A 22,542-nucleotide genomic window follows, 5' to 3' on the forward strand; every position below is an offset into this window, starting at 1 on the left:
GTCTCTCCAAAGGTGAAGGTCTAGCCAGGAGCAAAGTGAGAACTGGTAATATAGTCTGTCAGAACTGGCACCTCATGAACCTCTGGCATTTGAAAGAGAAGTGAACCTTGGGACTCTTGTGGTCGCCGTTTATTATGTTAGCGATTGATAGCAGAGTTGCAAGTAATATGAAATATAGTGTACAGTATTGTTGATTTACACCTTTTGTTACCCAGCAATGGTGTAGATATTTCTAGTCTATTTACTCATTTAATCTTCTGTGTCTTATTTCTGCTTTTCCTGAACTTGAGTTCTGTGGTGACCTTTGCTGTTGTTTCATTGTTTTCTTAATGTGTTTCCTTTTTTTCAAAATGATTGTATATGTTACATGCAGGATTATAAACACGAAGTCTTGTATTATAGATTATCCTCTGTTTAACTTCCTCTTCTCAGTTTGTGATACTAAATCAAGACAGGTTTCAGAGTAGCAGCCGTGTTAGTCTGTATTTGCAAAAAGAAAAGGAGGACTTGTGGCACCTTAGACACTAACAAATTTATTTGAGCATAAGCTTTCGTGAGCTGTTAGTATCTAAGGTGCCACAAGTACTCCTTAAATCAAGACAATACACATTAAATCACAAAAAAAGAGGAAGAAAGGAGAAAACATGTTCCCATTGGTTCACTGGGGGTCAGTTTGGTAAAGATAGGCTATATTGTGTTGTACTGTAATTTAAGCCATCCTGGTCAGATTATGCGTATCTGTCTTATCTGATATGTAAATGTAATTATTTAAAGCCATGGTAATCTATTTCACGATACCTGCCTCACTTTGGTTTGTTTAAGAGCAAATGATTTGCTGTTCATGACTTACCAGTGCAGGCTAATACTTTTTTTACTTCTTAAGATTCTTTATTTCAGCCTTTAGTGTAATTTTCCATTAATTTCACAAGTTCTCCAGTTGGTGCGGGGTGATCTATGACTGAACTCCCAGTAGCATTGATAGTAGTCAGCTGTGTAAACTTTCCTCCCCACTGCATTTATAAGACAATAGACCCTTCACATTTAAATTAGTTCAGTGTGGTGTCAACTCCCCTGATGCGCAACTCGCTTCCCAATAGTACTATTTATAAAACAGAAAGAGGGCCCTAATGTAATTGTAAATAACTTTGCCCTAAATTTAGCAATCTAAAGTTACTGAAGCACTTCATATTTTAAGAGAGTCTTGATCTTTCAATCTAAACCACTTTTTTCTGCGTTGGTCTTTTCTTTCGTTCTATTTCGAGCACCCCATATCTATTTGGAGCACAGGAGTTAAGCCCCAATTCAGAAAACAGTTGAAGCATGTGCAATGAGATTTCGACACCTTCTCAAAGTTAACTTCATGCTTATGTGCTCCCCTGGATAGGCATGGATTTAAGCAGGTGTTCAGGGCCACCCTTAAGAGCAGGCACAGGAGTATGGTTGTCCTGAGTGCCAACTTCTGGGGGTACCACATCTAGGGCTGGCCTTGCAGGTGCTTAAGTGCTTTGCTGAAACAGAACTTTAATATTGACAAGGATCAGCATTAATTCCCCCACTAATACTGCAGCACACTACATGACTCAGTGAACCCGACAACATTCCAGAACTTGATTTCTTTATTTTTAAACTCTCTTTAAAAGTAAGGAAAAATATGACTTCAAAGCTTTAATATGCTTTTTCGTTACACTGGCACTTTTCAATGCGGTGTTTTAAGGGTATGTCAAATAATTTTGGCACTGTAACTTTTGGGGATATATTTTCAAAATCCTGGGAAACGATTTACCTGCGTGACTTGCACTGATGTTAATCACGTGGCTAAATCCCCAAGTGCTGCTTTGAAAATTCATCACTTTCATGTTCAAAAAATAAGCAGACTCAAAGGAAAAAGTTACTCTCTTTTGCATCCTCAAATCAACACAGAGGCCTAAAGTTATAGCATGTTTCAAATATATTGTGCTATGCAGCATCATAAACCAGAATGTTTTTGCGGCCCAAATCACTTAAAGCATAAAGGTTAATGGAAATGTCTGATGTAGTAGAAGGGACCAACTCATTCGAATCCAGATTCTTAAATTACTTATTGGATGTCATCTGGCCAAAGTAATCACATTCCTGACTCCTGCTGTTTCTGTGCTTCTTTCTGCAAGTAAACAAAGTCTGGTCTTAACCTACCAAAAGTTATATTCTCAATGTCACTGCCAGTACAGCAAATAATTAGGATGCTGCCTCATGATACCCTCATTGCAAAGAGTACATGTGAGTGTATTTCTTAATGAGCAAAAGTCCTGTGAATCACAGGTTTGATTGGGGAAAATGCTCAGGATAAAATCCTGGCCCCATTGAAGTCAATAGCACCACTCCTATAGATTCCAGTTAAGCCAGGATTTCACGTCCAAGCTTTTGGATGAGTATCTGAAGTATTTGCCTCTTTCATCCACAACGGTAGGTTAGAATTCTCATGAGATTTCAGAGAGTCCTCCTCCAGGTTGTTCCAGAAATGCCAAAAGGCCAGCTTTTCCTAGGAGATGGTAGCACATCTGTTACCAGTTTCAGCTGGACCCTAGAAATGCATTGGCACGCATGACGATGAAGAATAATGGGGGTGCAGTTGGGAAAGCCGATGAAGCTTTTTCAAACCTTTTAAAAGTTTTGGTGTCCGTTTGGAATAATGTTCAGTTTATCTTTTATCCTATTTTGCCCACTGGTAATTGTGATTACAGCTGACACTAAAAGGATATGTGGAGACACACAAAAATATTAAATTGATGGAACTTTTTCTAACTTCCCAAATGGTTCCTGTTCAGGTCAAGCTTTTTGACAGCAGTTCAGGTCAGCTCTAATATCCATATTTAGACTGTAAGCTCTTTAGGGCAGTGGCTGTCACTTATGATGGGTTTGTACAACTCCTCACACAAGGGGGTCCCAGTCATGATTGAGGCCCTGCAGGTGCTTCCACATTGCACATAAATAAGAGGGTTAACTGTCCCCAGTGCATGTGTGTTTGGTTTCTTTTGAACTGAGAACAGTAATAATCCTTGGCCCAGCATTAGAACTGTCTGACCTTTCTGAAGTCATGGATTTGATCTGCAAGCCATGTTGTGCTGACAGTCTTCAAAGAGTAGAAATTAAGTATTGTGTGACTGACAGGATTCCATTGCCAGGGCAATGCAGAACAAATCTGGTTGCGCAAAAATTGATTCTGGAAGCAGAGCTACCAGTCACGCAAACTCTGTTTTTGTCTCAGTGCAACCTTTCTCTAAACTAGTCCAAAATTTTTGAATCTGCACCTAAGATCACAATAACTTTCCTTTAAATTTATAATAAGTCTGATTATTCTGTTACTGTTCTGCTTGGTTACTCTGATACCCTTAAATGCTGTTGCTCTCCTATTTTAAGTGAGACCCTCTTGCATCAAGTTTTACATCATATTTATTATTCTGTAGTCAGGACTTGCATACAGGTCTGGCCTTACCATGAGGCGAACTGAGGCGCCACTAGGGCCAGACTGTGTGGGGGCGCCACTAGGACCCAGAGTGTAGAAAATTGTGTCTGCCGCTGGTGCACATGTATTCTCTCTGCTCTAGATGCACAGAGATGGTGGAGTGCTATGCTGGAGGAAGGAGGGCCCAAGAGACATAACAGGCAGGCAGGAGAAAAGGTGAGAGGGAATAACAGAAAGCAGCAGGAGCTGCAGGGAGAGATAGAGGAGGAGGAGCCTCTTATGTACCTCTCTATCACCCCCAGGAGCCTGGACTGATTAACATCAGATTCTCAGGGAGCTTCCTGTTTCCTGCTGCTTCCCTGAACCTGCTTGAGGAGAACAGGCAGTCAGCTGAAGTAGTAGGAGCCAGTTAGGCCCTTAAGACGCTGATATCTTCCCTCACTCAGGCCCTGCTACTAGCATGCATATTTGTCCCCCTCAATTGAGTCTTGAGAGCCACTATAGCTGGCACAGAACAGCAATCATGAGTGAAAGAAAAAAACGCCCCTCTGGGGCAGCATTCAGAAAAAAAAAGAAAACAAAGGAAGCTTTTCTATCTAAGCAGGAAGGAGCTCTCCTGAGATACATAGACACAAATGTTCACGGTGAGCCTTCCGGACCCAGTGAGGATGTGAGTGGTGAGGAGATGCATGATCTTCCAGTCAGTCAGAGTGCGGGTGACCTGGCAGCTACTGCAGCATCCATATCTCCATCTCAAATGGATGTAACCATGCACATTCCTGAAGAAAAGTGTGGATCAGAGAAGAGTGTGATGGAGGCGCAAGAAACAGCTGCTGCTGAGTTTAGTTCCTTAAGTCTAGATGATCCAGGACTGTGGACCCACTTGAACAGTAGCCTGAGGGACTTCCTTGTACTGCATGGGCCACAGCAAGTGAAAAACTTCATGTTCCCCAAAGACCATGAAAATAGAAGTTTCCACCCAACACATTACTGGTGTGAAATCGCCAATGGTGGCAAAGTGGAGAGGCCATGTTTTATGTACTCAAAAACCCAGAATGCTGCGTACTGTTTTTGTTGCAAACTCTTCCAGTCTAATGTTCCAGCCACATTGGGTTCTACAGGAACAAAGGAGTGGAAAAATCTGGCTAGAAATCTGGCATTCCATGAGAAAGCAGCAAATCACCAGAGAGCACCAGAGAGCATTCCATAAGTGGAAAGAGCTTGAGATGAGACTAAGGTTAAAGGCCACCATAGATGATCAGCATCAAGAGAAGATTGCATCAGAGTCTCTTTACTGGGAAAATGTTCTGAAAAGGCTCATTGCCATTGTGAGAATGCTTGCTACCCAAAACCTAGCGCTGCGTGGCACTTCAGATCAGCTGTATGTGCCAAACAATGGAAACTTCCTTAAAATTGTGGAGCTGATGGCTGAGTTTGATGCTGTATTCCAGAAGCATCTAAGAAGAGTCACCACCCAAGAAATGTACACACACCACTACCTTGGAAAAACAATTCAAAATGAGATCATATAGGTACTGGCAACAAAAGTCAAACAGAGGATTGTGGCAGATCTGAAGTCAGCAAGATATTACTCTGTCATTCTGGACTGCACACCTGACATCAGCCATATGGAACAAATGACTTTAATGGTGTGTTTTATAACCACAACAGAACCTAGTGAAAATGTCCCTGCAATGGTGACTGTCAGAGGGCATTTTCTATAATTTATTGACATTGATGATACTACAGGAGCTGGTATGACAAATGTGCTTCTTAAAAAGCTGGAAGATACAGGAATTGCGATAGCTGACATGAGAGGTCAGGTACGATAATGGTGCCAACATGAGAGGAAAGATCAGAGGAATGCAGACTCGGATCCGAGAGTTAAACCCTTGAGCTTTTTTTGTCGCATGCAGTTCTCATTCATTGAACTTGGTGGTCAGTGATGCAGCATAAGCTTCTAGTGAGGTTGCTGAATTTTGTAATGTAATTCAAAGCATCTATGTATTTTTGTCTGCATCAACTCATCAATGGCAAATTTTGAAGCAATATCTGGGAACATCCTCTCTGACACTAAAACCACTGAGTGCCACATGATGGGAAAGTCAAGTGGAGGCGATTAAAGCCTATCAAACACCAGATTGGGAAGATAGATAATGCCATAGTTGCCATTATGGAGGATAATGCTATGACGGGACCTGTTCATGGGAGAACAGTGGCAGAGGGAAATGGAATCACCAGAAACATATATAACTTCAAATTTCTATGTGGCTTAGTGTTGTGGCATGACATACTATTTGAAATAAATGTTGCAAGCAAGAGACTCCAAGGTGTTGACTTTGTTATATCTGGAGCAATGGAACAACTGGACAAAGCAAAGTCATACCTACAGTCTTACCGGTGAGATGAGGGATTTCAAAACGTTCTGAAGAGTGCACAGAAGTTGGCAGAGGAATTTCACACTGAAGCTATTTTCCCACCCATTCAAGAATACAAGAGTCACCGAAGAAGAAGACATTTTGATTACGAGGCATGGGGTAATCCCGTAAGAGACCCCAAACAACAATTCAAAGTTGAATGCTTTAACCAGGTGCTAGATTGTGCAATAGAGTCAGTTGAAGAACGTTTCATGCAGCTCAAGGAACACAGCAGTATATCTGGGATGTTGTATGATATTCCAAAACTCCTCACTATACCCGAAGAAGACCTACATCAGCAATGCAGGGCACTTGAGACAGTGTTGACACATGATGACATGCGCGATATTGATGCGAGTGATTTAGGTGATGAACTGAAAGCCCTTTCAATATACATTTCAGCAGGATCAACTCCAAAGGCTGTTCTAGAATATATGTGCACAAATAAGATGACCACCCTTTTTCCAAATGTTTTTGTTGCTCTGTGCATACTTCTAACACTTCCTGTAACATTTGCCAGTGGAGAACGCAGCTTCTCCAAGCTGAAGTTAATAAAAACACATCTATGCTCCACAATAACACAGGAGAGGCTGGTCGGCCTTGCAACCATCTCAATAGAGCATGAGCTGGCCCAGACTGTGGACCTTCAGCAGGAAGCAGTTCAAATCTTTTCAAAAAAGAAGGCACGGAAAGCACCACTTTGATTATTCGAACAGATAAAAATGCCGGTGTTTACTAAGCAGACAAGAAAAGTTACCTTTACTGTTCAGGCGTTTGAAAGTTAAGTGTTACTTAAAATTTTTGAACAAGGCATTTTAAGTTGTTAGTTCTCCTTTATTGGGGTAGGTAGCAAAGCAGTACCATGAGAGGAATAGAACAGGAAGAAGGCAGAACTGAGACCTTTCAAAGTTTTGGCCCAAGCAAGGGGACATGGGGGCATCATTTGAGCTCACCGCCTCAGGTGCCAAAATGTTGTGGGCTGGCCCTGCTTGCATACATACACCGAACAACAAAATATTCTTAGGAAATATTACCAAAAATTGTTGAAGCTCAAATCATTTTTCTTGGCAAGTTTTTAAAACCCAAGTGAACTGAAAACCCAGACAACCACCTTGCTTTGTGGTGTTGACTGATTTGAATTGCAAGACAAATAATGTGTTAGTTTTTACCTACCTAAAATACCTTGTAAATATTTCAGTTTTAACTATATTTAAGTCACAATCTGGATTTATGTTGTATTGAATCTATCCACTAATTTGATTGCATAAGATATAATCTCTCATGAGATATAGCTTGTTGTGCGTGTGTTTCTAACTCTTTATATGTAATTGTTTCTTTGTTTTTATCTACCGACACAGGAGAAGAAAACTTGCTGGCAATTTTGAAACGGAGATGGTGGAAGTACATGATCCTGGGGATAATAGATATAGAAGCCAATTACCTGGTAGTCAAAGCTTACCAATACACCACTCTTACCAGTGTACAGGTAAGTACTCAAATTATTTCCTCTCTCAGGGTTTGATTCTGGACCAAGTCAATGGTAAAGTCCCCATTCACTTCAACAGGGCAGGATCAGGAACCCAATTCCTTCTTTGTCCTCCTCTTTATGATGTCTCACACTCATAAAATGATGTCTTTTTTGTTTTAATCTTTTGCTAATTTTAATGCTGACCATTCTGCAAGCTGTAGAAAAATAAAATGTTGTGTAAATTACTCATTCTCACATGTTTGGGGCTAAGCTACTTGGCTTGGTCCTTTAATAATATATTTTAAAGAGTAAATACCCATTTGTGTAGACTCAGTTTGCAACTGGAAAATTACAACCACATTTTTGTCAATGCCCTCAGTCAAGCAATCACATGCATTTCTTTCAAGCACAGTTTGCCCTGTCCAAAAATCACCAAAAAATCCCAAAACAAAACCCCATAATTCTCCCCCCAACACACACACACAATAGGAACAGTCTTCTTTAAAGGTATAGCCTGTAAATTTTAAAGATTTAGGTTTTTTCCATTGTAGTAGAGAAAAAGTAATAGAAATTCATAATGGAAAATGTATATCTCTGGACATGGCTACACAAATTGATGTTGATCATTCAGAAATAAAACACATTTGCACTCTATATAATGTCTAAATAGCATGGTACCCGTGGATATTCTGATCGTATTTATACCTTACTTGCCTGAAACTTGCTATAAAGCCAGTAAAATAAATAAGCAGCAGTTAATGTCCTGAAAAAGCAGAGATAATTAAGAACATATCTCTTTCATGGTTGAGTGAGCAGTGTTGGGGGAAAAAACTGAATTTTGCCTGAATAAGAAGCAAGAATGTGGGAAAACTGCAGTTTTAAGGATTATATGAAACACTTGAAATCAGTGTGAGTAACTATAAGTGCTTCTGTTGCCAGAATTTGGCTTTCAGACTTCTTTGAAACACAAATACGTATTTAAAATTGCCTGTAGCACCTTTTCAAAGGAGAACCTAATAACAACCCCCCCCCCAACACACAAATAACTCTGTTATTTTATACCTAGTGGAATGGAAAAATCTATCATGATAAAACCAAAATCAGTATTACTATTTTTGTATAGATCTCCCTGAGCAAGCCTCTACACTACTTATAGAGGCACACAACCCCCTGTACGTGGTCTTTATAGGTCTTGGTATCTGTCTATGTTTCTGCCTTTCTCATCCACTCACATAAATGTGCTTCAGCAGCCTGGTTTGTGAATTATTTGTCCAGTTCTAAAAACTGGGTAAGTAACTAAAATAATTAATTCAAATATCGTGACTGTTGTCAAATTAATTACTTTGTTGTTTAGGTCTAGACTCAATATTCAGATAAAGTATATTTTTTTGAACTTCAGTTTCCTGGTACTGTATTTACAAGATATTACGTCATGCTCATCTTACCAGTGTTATAAAGTTTTCTATTAAACGTATTGTGTGTGATACAAACATACATAACTTTGCCTTCCAGGCTCGGTTCTTCCCCGTTTTATCAAACAGCATTATGAGACAGATTCTGTTCCCTCTCTCCGTTTACTCACACTCAGTAGTGCTTTTTTTCCCAGCAAGCGGCCCCATTCATTTCAATGAGATTGCTTGCAGAGTTTGGTGTAGTTCACCATGAGTAAGGGATCTGGCTCTGTTTCATTAGATGAAATACCCTTTCCAATCTGGTTGGCCTCAGAATAACACTCTATCTTTCTCTGAGATGGTAGAGCATCGATCTCTGTAAATGTTTATGTGTTTCATGATGCTGGCAGGAAACAAACTTTGAATACATGGGTGCTGAACATTTGAAAGTCTGGCTTTGAGCTCTTTTGAAAATCTGGACCTAAATGTCTAAAGACTGAGAAACTCACATTCATTTCCAAAATCCAGGTCTTCAGCACAGCAGCCAAACACCATCTCACCACTTAGGCTAGCCCTGATTAGTCTCTGAGTCTTATCTACATGCAGTGCAGTACATGCTGTTCTGTTGTAGTATTTGGTACTAATCGTTTTCCTTATTTCACATCAAACAACTCTTTAGGCTGCTTCTTCAAAGCTCTGTGCCACAGTACTATAGTGTATGCATACGGAGCCATCAAAAAAAGACCATTGCAGAAGGGAGAGCCATTTTTCTAAATGGTGATTTATATGGTAATTTATTCTTTGGGCACTCAAGCCTTTGACTGGCATGATAAAAACGAAGATAGTAAAACCTCAGATTTATAGACATCTGGAGACCAACAATAAAAGTATGTTCTTTGAGTTATTTTCCCTGTGGGTGCTTCCACTTCAGGATGTGCGTGCCTCCGTGCACTGTTGGTCAGAGATTTTGTCAGCAGTGTCCATTAGTCTGCCATTGTGCCCTGCATATTCTTGTGCTCCAGAGCGAGGATAAATATATATGAAGGGCAGGCCCACTGTGGCTCCCATGCCTTCTCAGGTGCCTGTGGCTTGATGTGGAATGTCACAATGTCCATTTTAGCTGTCCATGCAGCTTGCTGTTTTCTTCTCTTAATTGTTCTCTTTCTTTTTTCCTTAGCTTTTCTTTATTTTTGGTTATTTAGCAAAAATGTGTGCTTGGGCAGAGGGGTTCCCCCTTTCCTTCTTTTTTTGCCTGGTTGGGACAGCATTCTGACTCATCCTCCTCTAGCTTTCCTAAACTGTTATGCCCAAAAGTCTGGACTTCAAACCCTGACCAGGTCTTTGCCCTGCAGCAACAGGCATTCTATCTGCCTCCACTGCCTTGGAGAGACTCACATCCCTTCCAAATGTAAGGTCTGCTCTGGATTCAAAAGCAGATGCAGAAAATGGAGGAAGGACCAACTATAACTCTATCTTATAGAGCATTTTCTGAGACCCACAGGGTCCAAATCTCTCCACCCCCATATTTTGGCTTTACTGCCCAGTGCACCTCTGTGAATATTTTTGCTTTGGTAAGCAAAGACCCTGGGGATCCTTCAGAGTTGTCTGGACATTTAAAAAAAGAGACCCCATTCTCCAGAGGAAGAAACCAAGAGAAGGGCTAAGTCACCTCTCAATCTGGAACCAAGGAGACTAAATGACCTGGCATGTGTGCCACTGATGCTTCTATCTCCTCTAGTACTGAGATCTGGCACTGACTAAAAAGACCACACTGCATACTGAGAAGCCTTCTAGTATGCAACCTCAAGTAGTTTTACTGTCAGTACCAGACCCAGTGCCTCTGGAGTGTTACCTGCACAAAATTCTCTATTACACACACTGTAAGGCACCCAATTTTAACCTAAATTTGTTGCCCGCACACTCTAGGACATCCCACCTCTACCTAGTTCCTAGGGCTCAAGGCTTCCACCGCTACCTAGTTCCTAGGGCTCAAGGCGTAACCCGGTCGACTTAGGCACCCCCACCCTTTCCCAGTTTCTAAGGTTCCAGGCAAAAGGCACCTAACTTTACTCCTCTCTGGGCTCTGCTCCTCCACGGGCTCAGAGCAAGCACCCATTCCTTGTGGACTGAAGGCTTAATCTTTTACAGGTTTATGGGTTTTTTGCCAGTGAAAGAGCCTTACACAGTAATATCCTACTTAACCTCTATTTATTAACAATTATCAAAACAGAATGCACCTGCTAAGCATACAATGCTCACCACTCCCAATAAGGCAGATGAACATTTCTTGATGGATAGTCAGGATCAGGTCATCTGGGGAACTCCAGCTTCTGCATAGTGTCATTGGCAGGGTGTGGAGGTCTGGCAGCTCTGATTTTGGGGCTGTGTCCTGGAGTTGGAGACCAATTCTGGACCTCAGGAGTTTGAACACCTTCATCCTCTCTCAACAGTTCAGAATGGTAACCCTGCCAGATATAATTTCCTCTTTGGAAATCGGAGATTGGTTTGTCTCCCTTGATCTTCAGGATGCCTGGTTTGTTTTTTATAGCCATACACCTCTCCCACAGACATTTTCTATGCTTTGTCATTGGCAGAGACCACTACCAATACGGTGTCCTACTTTTAGGCCTCTCCACTACCCCAGGGTCTTTACCAAGATCCTTTCAGCCACAGCAGCTCATCTCTGCCAGATGGAAATAATTATCTTTCCCTGCCTGGATGACTGGCTTGTAAAGGGTCACTCATTTCTCAGCAAGCAACAAGATCCTACCCCTATTCTTCTACTTGGGCTTCAGCTTGGAAATGTCAGCTCTCACACTTACACAATGAATTGCCTTAATTGGGCCCATTGTGGCCTTCACTACCACCAGAGCGTACTTACCCACACTTACACACACAGGTTTGCTAGAATTCCCAGCCTTATTTCCACAATACAGTAGAGCCCACAAGCCACAGTGAGGGCTTGCCTTCAACTCCTGGGCCACATGGCAGCCTGTGCATTTGTAATATCTTTTTGGCAAGACTACACTCCTGCTATCTTCAAACTTGGCTGAGAACAGTCTAGGCATCCAGCAAACAAAGTCTATCCAAGAGGTGTCAATACCTCAAAGGGTCCTCAACTGTTTCAATTGGTAGAAGAATCCCCAAAAGATCTATGTGGGACTTCCATTCCTGCATCCCCACCCTCCTGCAAAAATCATCACAACAGATGACTTCCTGCTGGGCTGGGGTGCATATTTTCAGGACTTCACAGCTCAAGGCAAATGGATCCTCCAGGAGACCACCCTCCATATCAGGGCAGTCCATTATGCCTACCATCATTTCTTACCCCACATCGGGGCCACTTGATCAGAGCAATGCTGGACAACAGAGCAGCAATATATTATATATAAATCATCAAGGAGGAACAAGATGGAGAAAAGTTGTTCTCTCTTGCCACAGAGGCAGGACGACAACCAATAGGTTCAAACTACATCACAGCAGATTTAGATTAAATCTCAGAAAAAACGTCTTAACTGTAAGAACAGTAGGGCAATGGAACAGACTGCCTCGGGAGGTGGTGGAAGCTACTTCACTGGAGGTTTTCAAAAAGAGGCTGGAGAGCCATCTGTCTTGGATGGTTTAGACACAACAAATCCTGCATCTTGGTAGGGGGTTACACTAGATGACCCTTGCTGTCCCTTCTAACCCTATGATTCTATGACCTTATGTGCAGAATCCATAAAACTATGGAATTGGTGCATATCTCACACATAGAGATCTCAGTGGATTACCTGCCAGAACTGCAGAACATAGTAGCAGATTCTCTGAGAAGACACTTCCACCAGGACCACAAGTAGGAGCTGAACAATGAGGTACTTTGAAAGATTTGTCTTACCTTGGACCACATGGATGCAGATCTCTTCCCAATTCCATCCAATGTGAAGTGCTGATGGTTCTGCTCAAGGCGGGGGGAGAGGGGGAGAGGAGGCTGGGACACAGTCATAACTCATTAAGAGATGCTTTCATTATCCATTTGTGTGTGTGATATATAGTTGAAATTGCGTATATGTGCTTTTATGAGGAGAGATGTGCAAACTGAAGTGGAGATGGTAATGAAAAGCATAACAAGCCACTTTTTAGGCTGAAATTCTGTATATATTTAAACATGTCTGTGCTATTGTGTACAAACATATGCCTCCTTTCAGCATTAAAACAGTAGAAACAGGTTAGACCCTTGTTACATTACAATAGGCACATAGGGTAGGATCCACAAAGGTATTTAGATGCCTCAACCTTAGGGGTCTACGTCTTGGGTATACACACCTCTGTCCCTGTTTTGGCTCCTCTGTAACCCACAAAATTGCTGCCTCACCCTGTAGGGGCCTAAACTTACTTGGTGCCTAAGTCCCCTCTGTGTCTATGTTTCTGCTCCTGATCATGCTTGTGGATGCCTAACTGCTGCCCAAGCCCCAGAATGAATCATGAACCAGGAGATGATGGGCATTTGTCCTCTTATCTCGTGTGCAGAGTCTAATCCCGGAGCCTCTGAGCACACCTACTAGATTGGTTCCCATTCAAAATGTGGCTAGAGGAACAGGTGGTGCGCACCTTGTAACTTTTAGCCCAGTGGTGAGAGCACTCACCGGGGATGTGGGTTACCCAGATTCAATCCCCCTATCTCTAGCAGAGGGGGAGAAAGGACTTGAATAGGGGGTCTCATGGGAGTGCTCCAACTACTGAGCTTTGAGATATTCTGTTGTGGGCTCCCTCAGTCTCTCCTGGTGAAGCTGTTCCACTGTGTATAAATAATGAGTCATTGGAGCAGGGGGACGATACCTGGGGTCTCCCACCTCCTATGTGGGTGTCCTAACCACTGGACTACAGAATCATTCTTTTTCTCTTTCCCTGGCCCAATGACTATGTAAGTATTTATCCACAGTGGAACAGTCATAGGGCGAGAGAGAGAGAGAAAGAATTACTCTGTAGTTCCCATTTGTGACTCGCTAAGCAAAGATAGGTGCCTCCTTGCAGCCCTGACTTAGGCACCCATCTCCAAAAGGGGGGCAGGGTTTAGGACACTCCTCTCCTCAGCATCTCCCATAGGCTAGGTTAGGTGGCTCCCTGCCTAGCATGCTGGCTTTTGTAGATCGCATTCTTAGGCACCTCTCTCTCCCCATTCATTGTATAAGGAATCTAAATGCCTAACTCGGCTTTGTGGATCGCAGTCTTGTTCGTGCGATTCTTCCAGGCACCAGAAAGTTAGGCTCTGTGACACTCCATGTTGCAGTGCCTAAGTCTATTGATGGATCTCACCCATAAAGTCTGATACTGATGCCACTGAAGTCAATAGCAAAACTCTTACATCAGTAGTTCAGGATCTGACCCATAAATTATTAACTAGAACAGTGCAAACCCAGCAGTCTTAATTACACTAGAGCAGCATCAGTCAGCACATAGTCAATGCATGTAATATTCCTTACATTGCATATTTTCCCCAGGAATTATGCTGATTTTACATCTGTAATTAGAGGACAGAACAGATTGCGATTAATTAATTTAGCATGCGATTAGTGCATGTTGCCAAGCAGTTGTTCAAGTTTATTTTTGCATGGGGAAAAGGGTGTCCTTTTTTTTAAAAATAAACCTATTTGGTAAAAGAGAAAAATGAACATAATTCCTGATTCCTGCAGATAAAATACACTGTGAAGCTGTGTATTGCTTGCTGCCTGGCTCTTTTTGTTGGTCAATTAACTGTCATGCAAAAGAGAATGAGCAAATTATGTTGAGTATAATGAGCAGTTTTCACCCAGTCATCATACCTCCCTAAAATCTCCCTGTCTTTCAATATCAAGATTTGTCACTGTAAAATAAATCATTATGATTGATTTACAGACCAGAATAGTTGTTTACTCCAATCATTAAGAAAATTGGGTACCTCTAAAAGCACAATTGTTGTTTTCCTGAATATGAAGTACTTATTGTGACAAGATGACTTATGCCTCATTCATATTTCAGTTATGGTGTTTAACTTATTATTAGTAAATAAGGGTCAGTCATCAGACAGCAGTTTGACTGACTACAGTATAGCCCATTTGGTATAATTTTCTACATTTTGTCTCTTTGTTGCCAGTGAAATGTCTCTACATTATCAAACTTAATCCAAAGAGACACATTATCGTCATTATTTTCAGGAAGTTCTAATCACTGTATGCTTTTTTTAAAACAAATGATTATCGTGAAATGTGTGAAGTTGGTCCTGGGTTGATATTTGACAAGCACGTACCTTGTCATCCTAATTTTTCCATTTCCAGGATGCAGTTGATTTTTTGTTTAATTTTTAAATGTGCATACAATGGGAAAATTAATTTAAAATGTTATAAAGAAGCCCAAACCCAGGGTACAATCAGGTCAGACATCATCAAATAAAATTTCTCTTTTTGTCATGGGAAGATGGTAAACTTGTCATCAAATACAGTGCACACAATTTAAACATTCCTTTCACATGATACTGAGATAGAGGATGGGTTCAATTTACCTAGACCCTGCTATCCCCTTCTGTGGGTTCCTCTAGTGACAATTCTGATTTAAACCATTTTGAGAGACAGGTTACCAGACTAACGAATCAGTTAGTTCTGGTGTGGTAATGGTAAATCTTATATTCTTATGTTAATATTATGTCAATATGTTAATATTCTTATGTTAATAAAATTTCTCTAGGTGGTTGATGATTGAAAGACATTGCACTGCCTCTGAGCCAGGGTTGATAACAGACATTTGAGAGAAATTTTTTTCCCCCACTAATGATAACATTTTTAACAATTACTGTATGTTATCAGATTTGTGAATTGCAAACATATACCTTCTTGCTGACAGTGACATCTGTTCTCCTATGTGTGCAAACCCAGTGTGCGTGCATGGATGTAGCTGGAATGTATTGTAAGTCTCTGGAAAAGGGGAGAGAGAAAGCCTTAGAAATAAGGTCACTAACGTGCAGGAGTAATTGCTGATCTGTATCAATATCAAAAGGAAAAAGCGCTGGTCAGCAAACTCCCAGTGGAGAACAGCAAGAAACAGCTGAGCTGATTCTTCCTTTCCAAACATTCATTGAATTTTCTGCCAATTACACACTCCCTTCCTTGTGTTAGGGCTCCTCATTAGCAATGCCCTCAAGCAAATCATGTGGTGAGAGCTTCCCCTCACAGCTGCCACCTGTCAGTGACTGGCCCTGAGGTACTGTAGAATGTGGAGAGGGATTTCTCCGCCCCCACCTCCACTCTTCTAATTGGCAGTTCCCCTTTGGTCATTTCTAATGTGACAGATCAGGAAATGCCTGTTCTCTTGTGTAAATCTGAATCCTCATGGCACATGGTACTTAGAGAAACAGCCTCACCTTCTTTTAAGCTTACTTTCCACTTTGAAACCATAAGTAAGGAGATCAATAAAATCCTCCAGTGTCATATTCACATACCATTTTGAATTGTTAAGCTCATGCTTGTGCTATTGTTCATCCTAGTACATGAATTCAGAAGCATAATAAAAATTGCAAGTGCAGCCGAGCAATGGAAACACATCTTGGCATTTTATTTTGCTTTTTAGTCAACGTTTTTAGGCTGAAATTCTGTCCTTAATTGGTCCAGTTGTAGCTGTGTATTACACCTAATATATGTTTGTAATAGAATTTCTAATTCTGCTCCCCAGTATTTTGGGGAGCAGTTTGAGCCACATATCCTTGTCGCTGTATGTACCACTTCTGATGTTTTTCTCTTTCAGAATGGTGCTGGTACTCCTGAATAGGAAGCCTTTGAAATTAATGTTATTGTATTGCATGCTCTTGTTTCTTTGACTAGGCTAGAGAGAATATTTTTTGATCTAAATTAAAAAATTGACTCTTTTATTCCTTCATCCCAAAGTGAAGCACCAATGGATGTGCTGAATGCATAGGTACCTATATTATAAGGAAACATTTTTAGCCACTGAAATTCTTTGAAAACTATCCAGAATTCCATTCCCAGTCAGAAATTATATTTTGCTAATTCCATGACGTGGCAGCAGAAGTTTAATGGGATATAGTAATTATTCAGTAATATTTTCTAAGTTTAATGGTTACCGACACTGAGTGAATAGAATGCAGACACGTACAGATGCTAGGCCCATTACTCCAATGGAAAAAAACCACCCTGCATCCCCCCAAATTAAAAAAATTAAGGGAATAACGTCTAGAAAAATACATAGAATAAAACTTCCCAGTGTTTCACAGACAATCTACATATACTGGAGCCCTAAGTAATAAATTTCTTTAAGGATAAGCGAGATAGTGAAATACCTTGCCTTACAACCATATAACTTGCAATTAAACACTCAGGGAGAGATTCTGAAAGTCACAAAGTGGGACTCAGTACCAGCTCTCACTGAAATTTAGTGGCACTGGGTACCAAACTCCACTTCATGTCTTTCAAAATCAGCATTGCTACATTGGTGAGGGGTGGGTTAAAACCATACCCCTCATCAACATTGCAATGCCAACAGATCCCACCCCGACCCCCAGTGTAGACACAGCCAGGTCACTGAAAGAATGCTTCCATCAACATAGCTAACATTGTTCAGGGATGGTGTTCCTCTGATGGTGGGGCGGGGTACGTCTATTAGTGTAGACTAAGTCTGTACTATGGAACTGTGTTGGCATAGCTATTCCAGTACGGTCTCCATAGCGTAGACATACCTTTTACTTTTTCATTTTACTGATTAACTGTACTGTGAACCACTGTTTTTATGAAAAAAAGGAAAGGAGTACTTGTGGGACCTTAGAGACTAACAAATTTATTAGAGCATAAGCTTTTGTGAGCTACAGCTCACTTCATCGGATACATACCTTTTTATGGAAGCAGAAAACCCATCACTTAAGTTGGACAACCAGTTTCATGTAAAGTCCATTATACTTTCTCCTAAAAATTTTCAAAAGCAGCTAAGTGATTTAGGAGCTTAAGTCCCATTTTCAAAAGTTACTTGAGTATTAAGGAGTAAATTAATGGGATTTAAGCTTCTATATGACTAAGGCCCAGATTCTCAAAGGGATTTGGATACATAACTCTCATTGTTTTCAATGGGAGTTAAACACCTGAGTTCCTTTGAGGATCTTGGCCTAAATCAATCTTGAAAATGGGACTTAGGCTTCCAAGTTACAAATATTTTGCTCAAAGTCTTTGGCTCTCAATGACATGCTGGTAGCTCTTTTACAAACATTTGATCTGATTTTCTTAGCTGGTAGATCTCTCTGGAAATCAGGCCAATTAATGATTAATTCTTACAAGACTCCTTTGAAAGAGGCACTATCCAGATTTTATGGATGAGAAAACTGAAATGCATTAATGGTCTGATTTTTTTTTCTTTAGAAGAGCTCAGAGCTTGATTTTTTCGAGTGCTCATCATCCATAATAAGGGCCAGATTTTGAAAAGTGCTCAGCTCTCACTGTGACACTTGTGCCCAGATTTTCAAAATGTGGCCCAAATCGTGGATGATGAACACTACCGACAATCTGGCCTTGGATGATCTAACCAAGGTCACATGGTCAGTCAGTGGCAGAGCCAGGAATCAAATGCAGTATTCCTTGCTCCCTGTCTTGTGTTTTAACCACTAGATCACACTGTTTCTGGAAAGCAAAACTATCAGTAAATAGTCCTCTGTTCTGCTCCTTTAATCGTTAATAGGTTAGTGTTTTTAGAGTAACTTGTGCAGCAATGCTCTTTTGTTGTTGTTCTCCTCCTCCTTGACAGCTCCTAGATTGTTTTGTTATCCCAGTGGTGATATTACTGTCCTGGTTCTTCCTGCTGGTCCGATACAAGGCAGTTCATTTCATTGGAATTGTGGTCTGCATTCTGGGCATGGGCTGTATGGCAGGAGCAGACGTCCTTGTCGGGAGACAACAAGGAGCAGGTGAGTCTTTGGATACATTTGTGTGATGGGCTTTTCATTCAAGGAAAGCTATGTAACACTGAAGTGATCCGAGAGGGTAGGAAGGGGGCAAAGAGGGGAAAGGCCCCAAGAGATCATGTATGGGTTTAAATGTGTTTCTGAGTTTTCAACCATCTCCATGGCTCAACATCCATTCATTGAGGGCAGGAGCCATAGAATAAAATGACCCCAACTAGTGAGGGTCAGTGCCACTTAGGGAGATGACTTGAAACACTTTTACTTCAAGCCTCAGCAGCAGTCTTGCTCAGCTCTTTGGCTGCATATTTGAGCTACAGCCCCCTATTCTCTCTCAGCCCCTCCAGTTTGTTTTCTCACTTCTGTTCCCTTTTGCTCACTTTCTGCACACAGCCTACTTCACTGGTCACATACTCAGACACATCCAACCCACAAATTAACAATCTCCATCATGTGCTGCACCAAACCTGAAATAATGGTTAATTGTGGAGATGCCTGCATCATACCTGAAATGACTTGTTTATATGTAAAACATGCTTTTTTGTGGATTATATGAATAATGTGAGTTTAGCCACAATAATAGCACACTGATGGGCAGTATGGAAGGGACTACATTTCATCAATCAATATCTTCTGTCACATTGATTTTTCTAGTGCCAGCCCAACTGATGTGGGAAGAGAACAAGTTCTTTTCAAAAATTGTCAGTTGGATGCCGTTTTCATTCTAAATTATAAGTACTGAATTTTGAGCTGAGCATAATGCACTGGGATTTTAAAGTCAGTGTTCTGAATACAAATGTAAGTGCAGGGAAAACTGCACTTGCCAAGATGCTACTGAACAAAAACTGAGCAGGTTTATAGAGAGCAGACCAGCCTGTGTTGTCCCGTCACTTTCTCTTTTCCTGTCCTGAAGACTTTTACTTCATCTCCCTACCCAAGAAGCAACTCTGTCCCAGTTACAAAGAAGAAGATCTGTTCTGTGCCATGAATCAGCAAATCAGAGCTGCATTAAGAAAAACTCTACACAAAATATAAAGTTACATTCAGAAAACAGCAGTATTGCCTACACTCAAAAGTCAGGAAAGGCCAAAATTAAGGTTGCATGGGCATGTGTGTAATGGATTGTAATCTTAGTTACAAGATTATAGTCTGTTTCTTAGTTAATACAATACAATATTATACAATGCTTCTACATTCTTACAGAAACACCTATAGTGTCTTGCAATTTTTTTCATTCCTTTTACTTAAACAGTTTTCATTGTCATAATGGTCCAGTATATCTTTAATGACTTAAATATTTGAGCTCAGGTGCACCAGAGCAGGGCTCCCCTCTGTGATCCTTAAACATTTCTCAAGAGATATTCCTCAACTGCTGTACACAATGCCCCATTGAAGTCTAGGGCAAAACACCTGTTGACATCAGCAAGGTCAGGATTTCACCCTCAGGCACCAAAGGAAACATGCTGGCTACCAATTTACCTGCTCCTCACTGGGTGGATGGGCTGTGGCTCACTGGGAACTTGCAGGGCTGTGGACCAGGGTAGAGAGGGCATGCAGAGATTCAGGGACCAGTGAAGCAGCTGTGAGAAATGGCGGGGAGGAGGGAGAACCGTACACAAAAGGAGTCTGTCCAGTGGGGTTCCAAGCTCCTTAGGAAGGTACTAAAAGATCTGCCTTTGAGGTAAAGGAGCCAGGGAACAGGGGTTCTATCCTTTGCTCCTTAGCAGGTGTGCAGCTATAGAGATTGCTGTTCAGGAAACTTGGAAACAGGAGCCTGGAGGAATGTGAGGAAACTTTGAAATTGAAACTAAATTTTTGTGGAATCCATTATGTGCCCTTCCTCCCTAGCAACTTTAATTAGTTCATTTGACTTCACTTGTTCTATTTAGGGAAAGAAAAAGTTAGAGATAATCCCATACTAACTAGAGTAAGCCATTAGATTGAAGTAGTCACTTGGCAGGTTACTGGCAAGAAGCAGGTATTATTTGTCATATTCAATGGTACTATACAGATAAGGCTTCTAGGTATTTTGATCCCAGAACATTCTGTATTCACGCATTATTGCCTGCTTCTAATGCAGACCTGGACCTGAAGGACTGTCAGTATCTGTGTTTATTGGTATGCAAGGAGAAGAAATTCAACCACAAGCATCTGCCTTTCATGTCAAGTATCACAGCTCTTTTAAAATTGTAAAATGACTTTATTAAAATTCAGGGAATGACTTCTATGTTACGTGTCCCCTTTAATGAAGTAAAATGAATGAGCTCGTTCTATTTATGTAAAGCAGTCAAGAGAGACTCTAAATAAATAAATAAATGCTGGCGGTGAAATAAAAGGCTTCAGGAGGCTCTTCACTAAAGAGTGCTGCATTGTTTATAGGATATTTTCCATGGCTAGGCAAACAAAAGAAGGGGATGAACCAGAAACAAGTACACTTCTATTGTTTATCAATAAATCCCTTCTCCTCCTGTGCACAAACTGTTTAGGTTCAAGGGCAGTGAACTTATACACTTACAGGACATACCTGATATCACTGTAGCATAGTCTCTCATAAAGATATTATTTACTATGTTAACAGTCTCCCAAAATGTGCTAGGCATCTGCTGAATGAGAAATTGTGTTTATAACAACATAGGGCTTGATCCTACAAAGACTTAGGACTTCTGGGTCATTGAACTCACGTGAGTAAAGTTACCTAGGTGCCTAAGGGCTTGTCTACATGGCGGGGTAATGCACTCTACAGATGTGTGATTTCTAAAGGGTTCTAAAGTGTTGCATGTCAGTTGGTCTGTATAGACTCTGCTGGCATGAACTAGCAGTTCTTTAGCACACTTTAACATAGTGCTGTTTCACACTATAGTGCAAATAAAAAATATTTCAAAATGAAAAGTCATTTCAAAATGAAAAATCAAAATGTGGTGTTGCAAAAGTGTTAAAATGGGATGTTTTGAATTGTTGGAACTGTTTTCCTCTCCATTTTCTTCCAAAATGAAATTCTGACAAAATTTACTCTATTTTGCAAAGCATTTCATTGTTGACAGAACTGCATATTTTGATGGAACACGGTTCTTTTGAAATCTCTTCAACGTGGTCCAGGCAATAGTCCTAATGAAATAATCTGGATTAGTCACATGGTTTAAGTGAATCACACTCATAAGTCTTTGCAGGGTCAGTGCCTAAGTTTTCTGGAATAGCTGGAACTTGAATAAACCTACCTGAAAGCTCTCTGCTAAAATAACAATAAAAGCCTCCAAGAGTTAAGGAGGTTTCAAACGCTCTTTGAGAACGCCAGTACTTCGGTGGCAATACACATCAGGCAGGTATGTTTTTCCCTGTGTCCGGTACATTAGACAGCACTACAGTTGTTAAATACAATGTAAAAATCTCCATTATCACTGCTCTATACTCCACAACAAAAACCAAAAGAAGGTTAGTCTCTGAAATGTGCTATTTTGTTTCTGGGCTTTACAAAGTCATCTTCTCCTCCAGTTTTTCTCCTTCACAAAACAATTAAATCTCTCCCTCTGTCTCTGCTAGGTTTCCTTTACATTTTGAATGCAAATGGGTAAACAACAGTATATTTGCATGCAGGTTGTTTACAAAGATGTGGGCTATTTTGCTAGGTCTCGAGTCTGTGGGGAAGAGCTTGCAATAGTTCTAGGCAAATGATCATTATTTTGAAGCCTCCTGTGTTTTTTCTCCATTTATTCCTAGGTGAAAATAAGCTGATAGGGGATCTCTTAGTACTAGGTGGAGCAACACTCTACGGCATCTCCAATGTTTGTGAGGAGTACATTGTCCGAAACATGAGTCGGGTGGAGTTCTTGGGCATGATTGGGCTGTTTGGCTCCTTCTTCAGTGGAATTCAGCTGTAAGTGAGAGGGTTTGCGGTTTGAGCCTATTGAACTTAATTCACC

The 22,542-nt window shown here is 40.9% G+C and overlaps 1 protein-coding gene across 2 annotated transcripts in view; it reads left to right on the forward strand.

Annotated features, from left to right (window-relative positions):
* The window catches only part of SLC35F1 (solute carrier family 35 member F1), a 375,908-nt gene that overhangs the window by 306,610 nt on the left and 46,756 nt on the right, over positions 1-22,542 (forward strand). For both annotated transcript variants that reach the window (XM_074948302.1, XM_074948303.1), the window contains exons 3-5: positions 7,218-7,345; positions 18,472-18,631; positions 22,340-22,496. In XM_074948302.1, coding sequence (XP_074804403.1) covers positions 7,218-7,345; positions 18,472-18,631; positions 22,340-22,496 — 445 coding nt within the window. The remainder of the gene's footprint in view (positions 1-7,217; positions 7,346-18,471; positions 18,632-22,339; positions 22,497-22,542) is intronic.

Source organism: Natator depressus, chromosome 3, assembly GCF_965152275.1.
Source record: "Natator depressus isolate rNatDep1 chromosome 3, rNatDep2.hap1, whole genome shotgun sequence".
Lineage (NCBI taxonomy): Eukaryota > Metazoa > Chordata > Testudines > Cheloniidae > Natator > Natator depressus.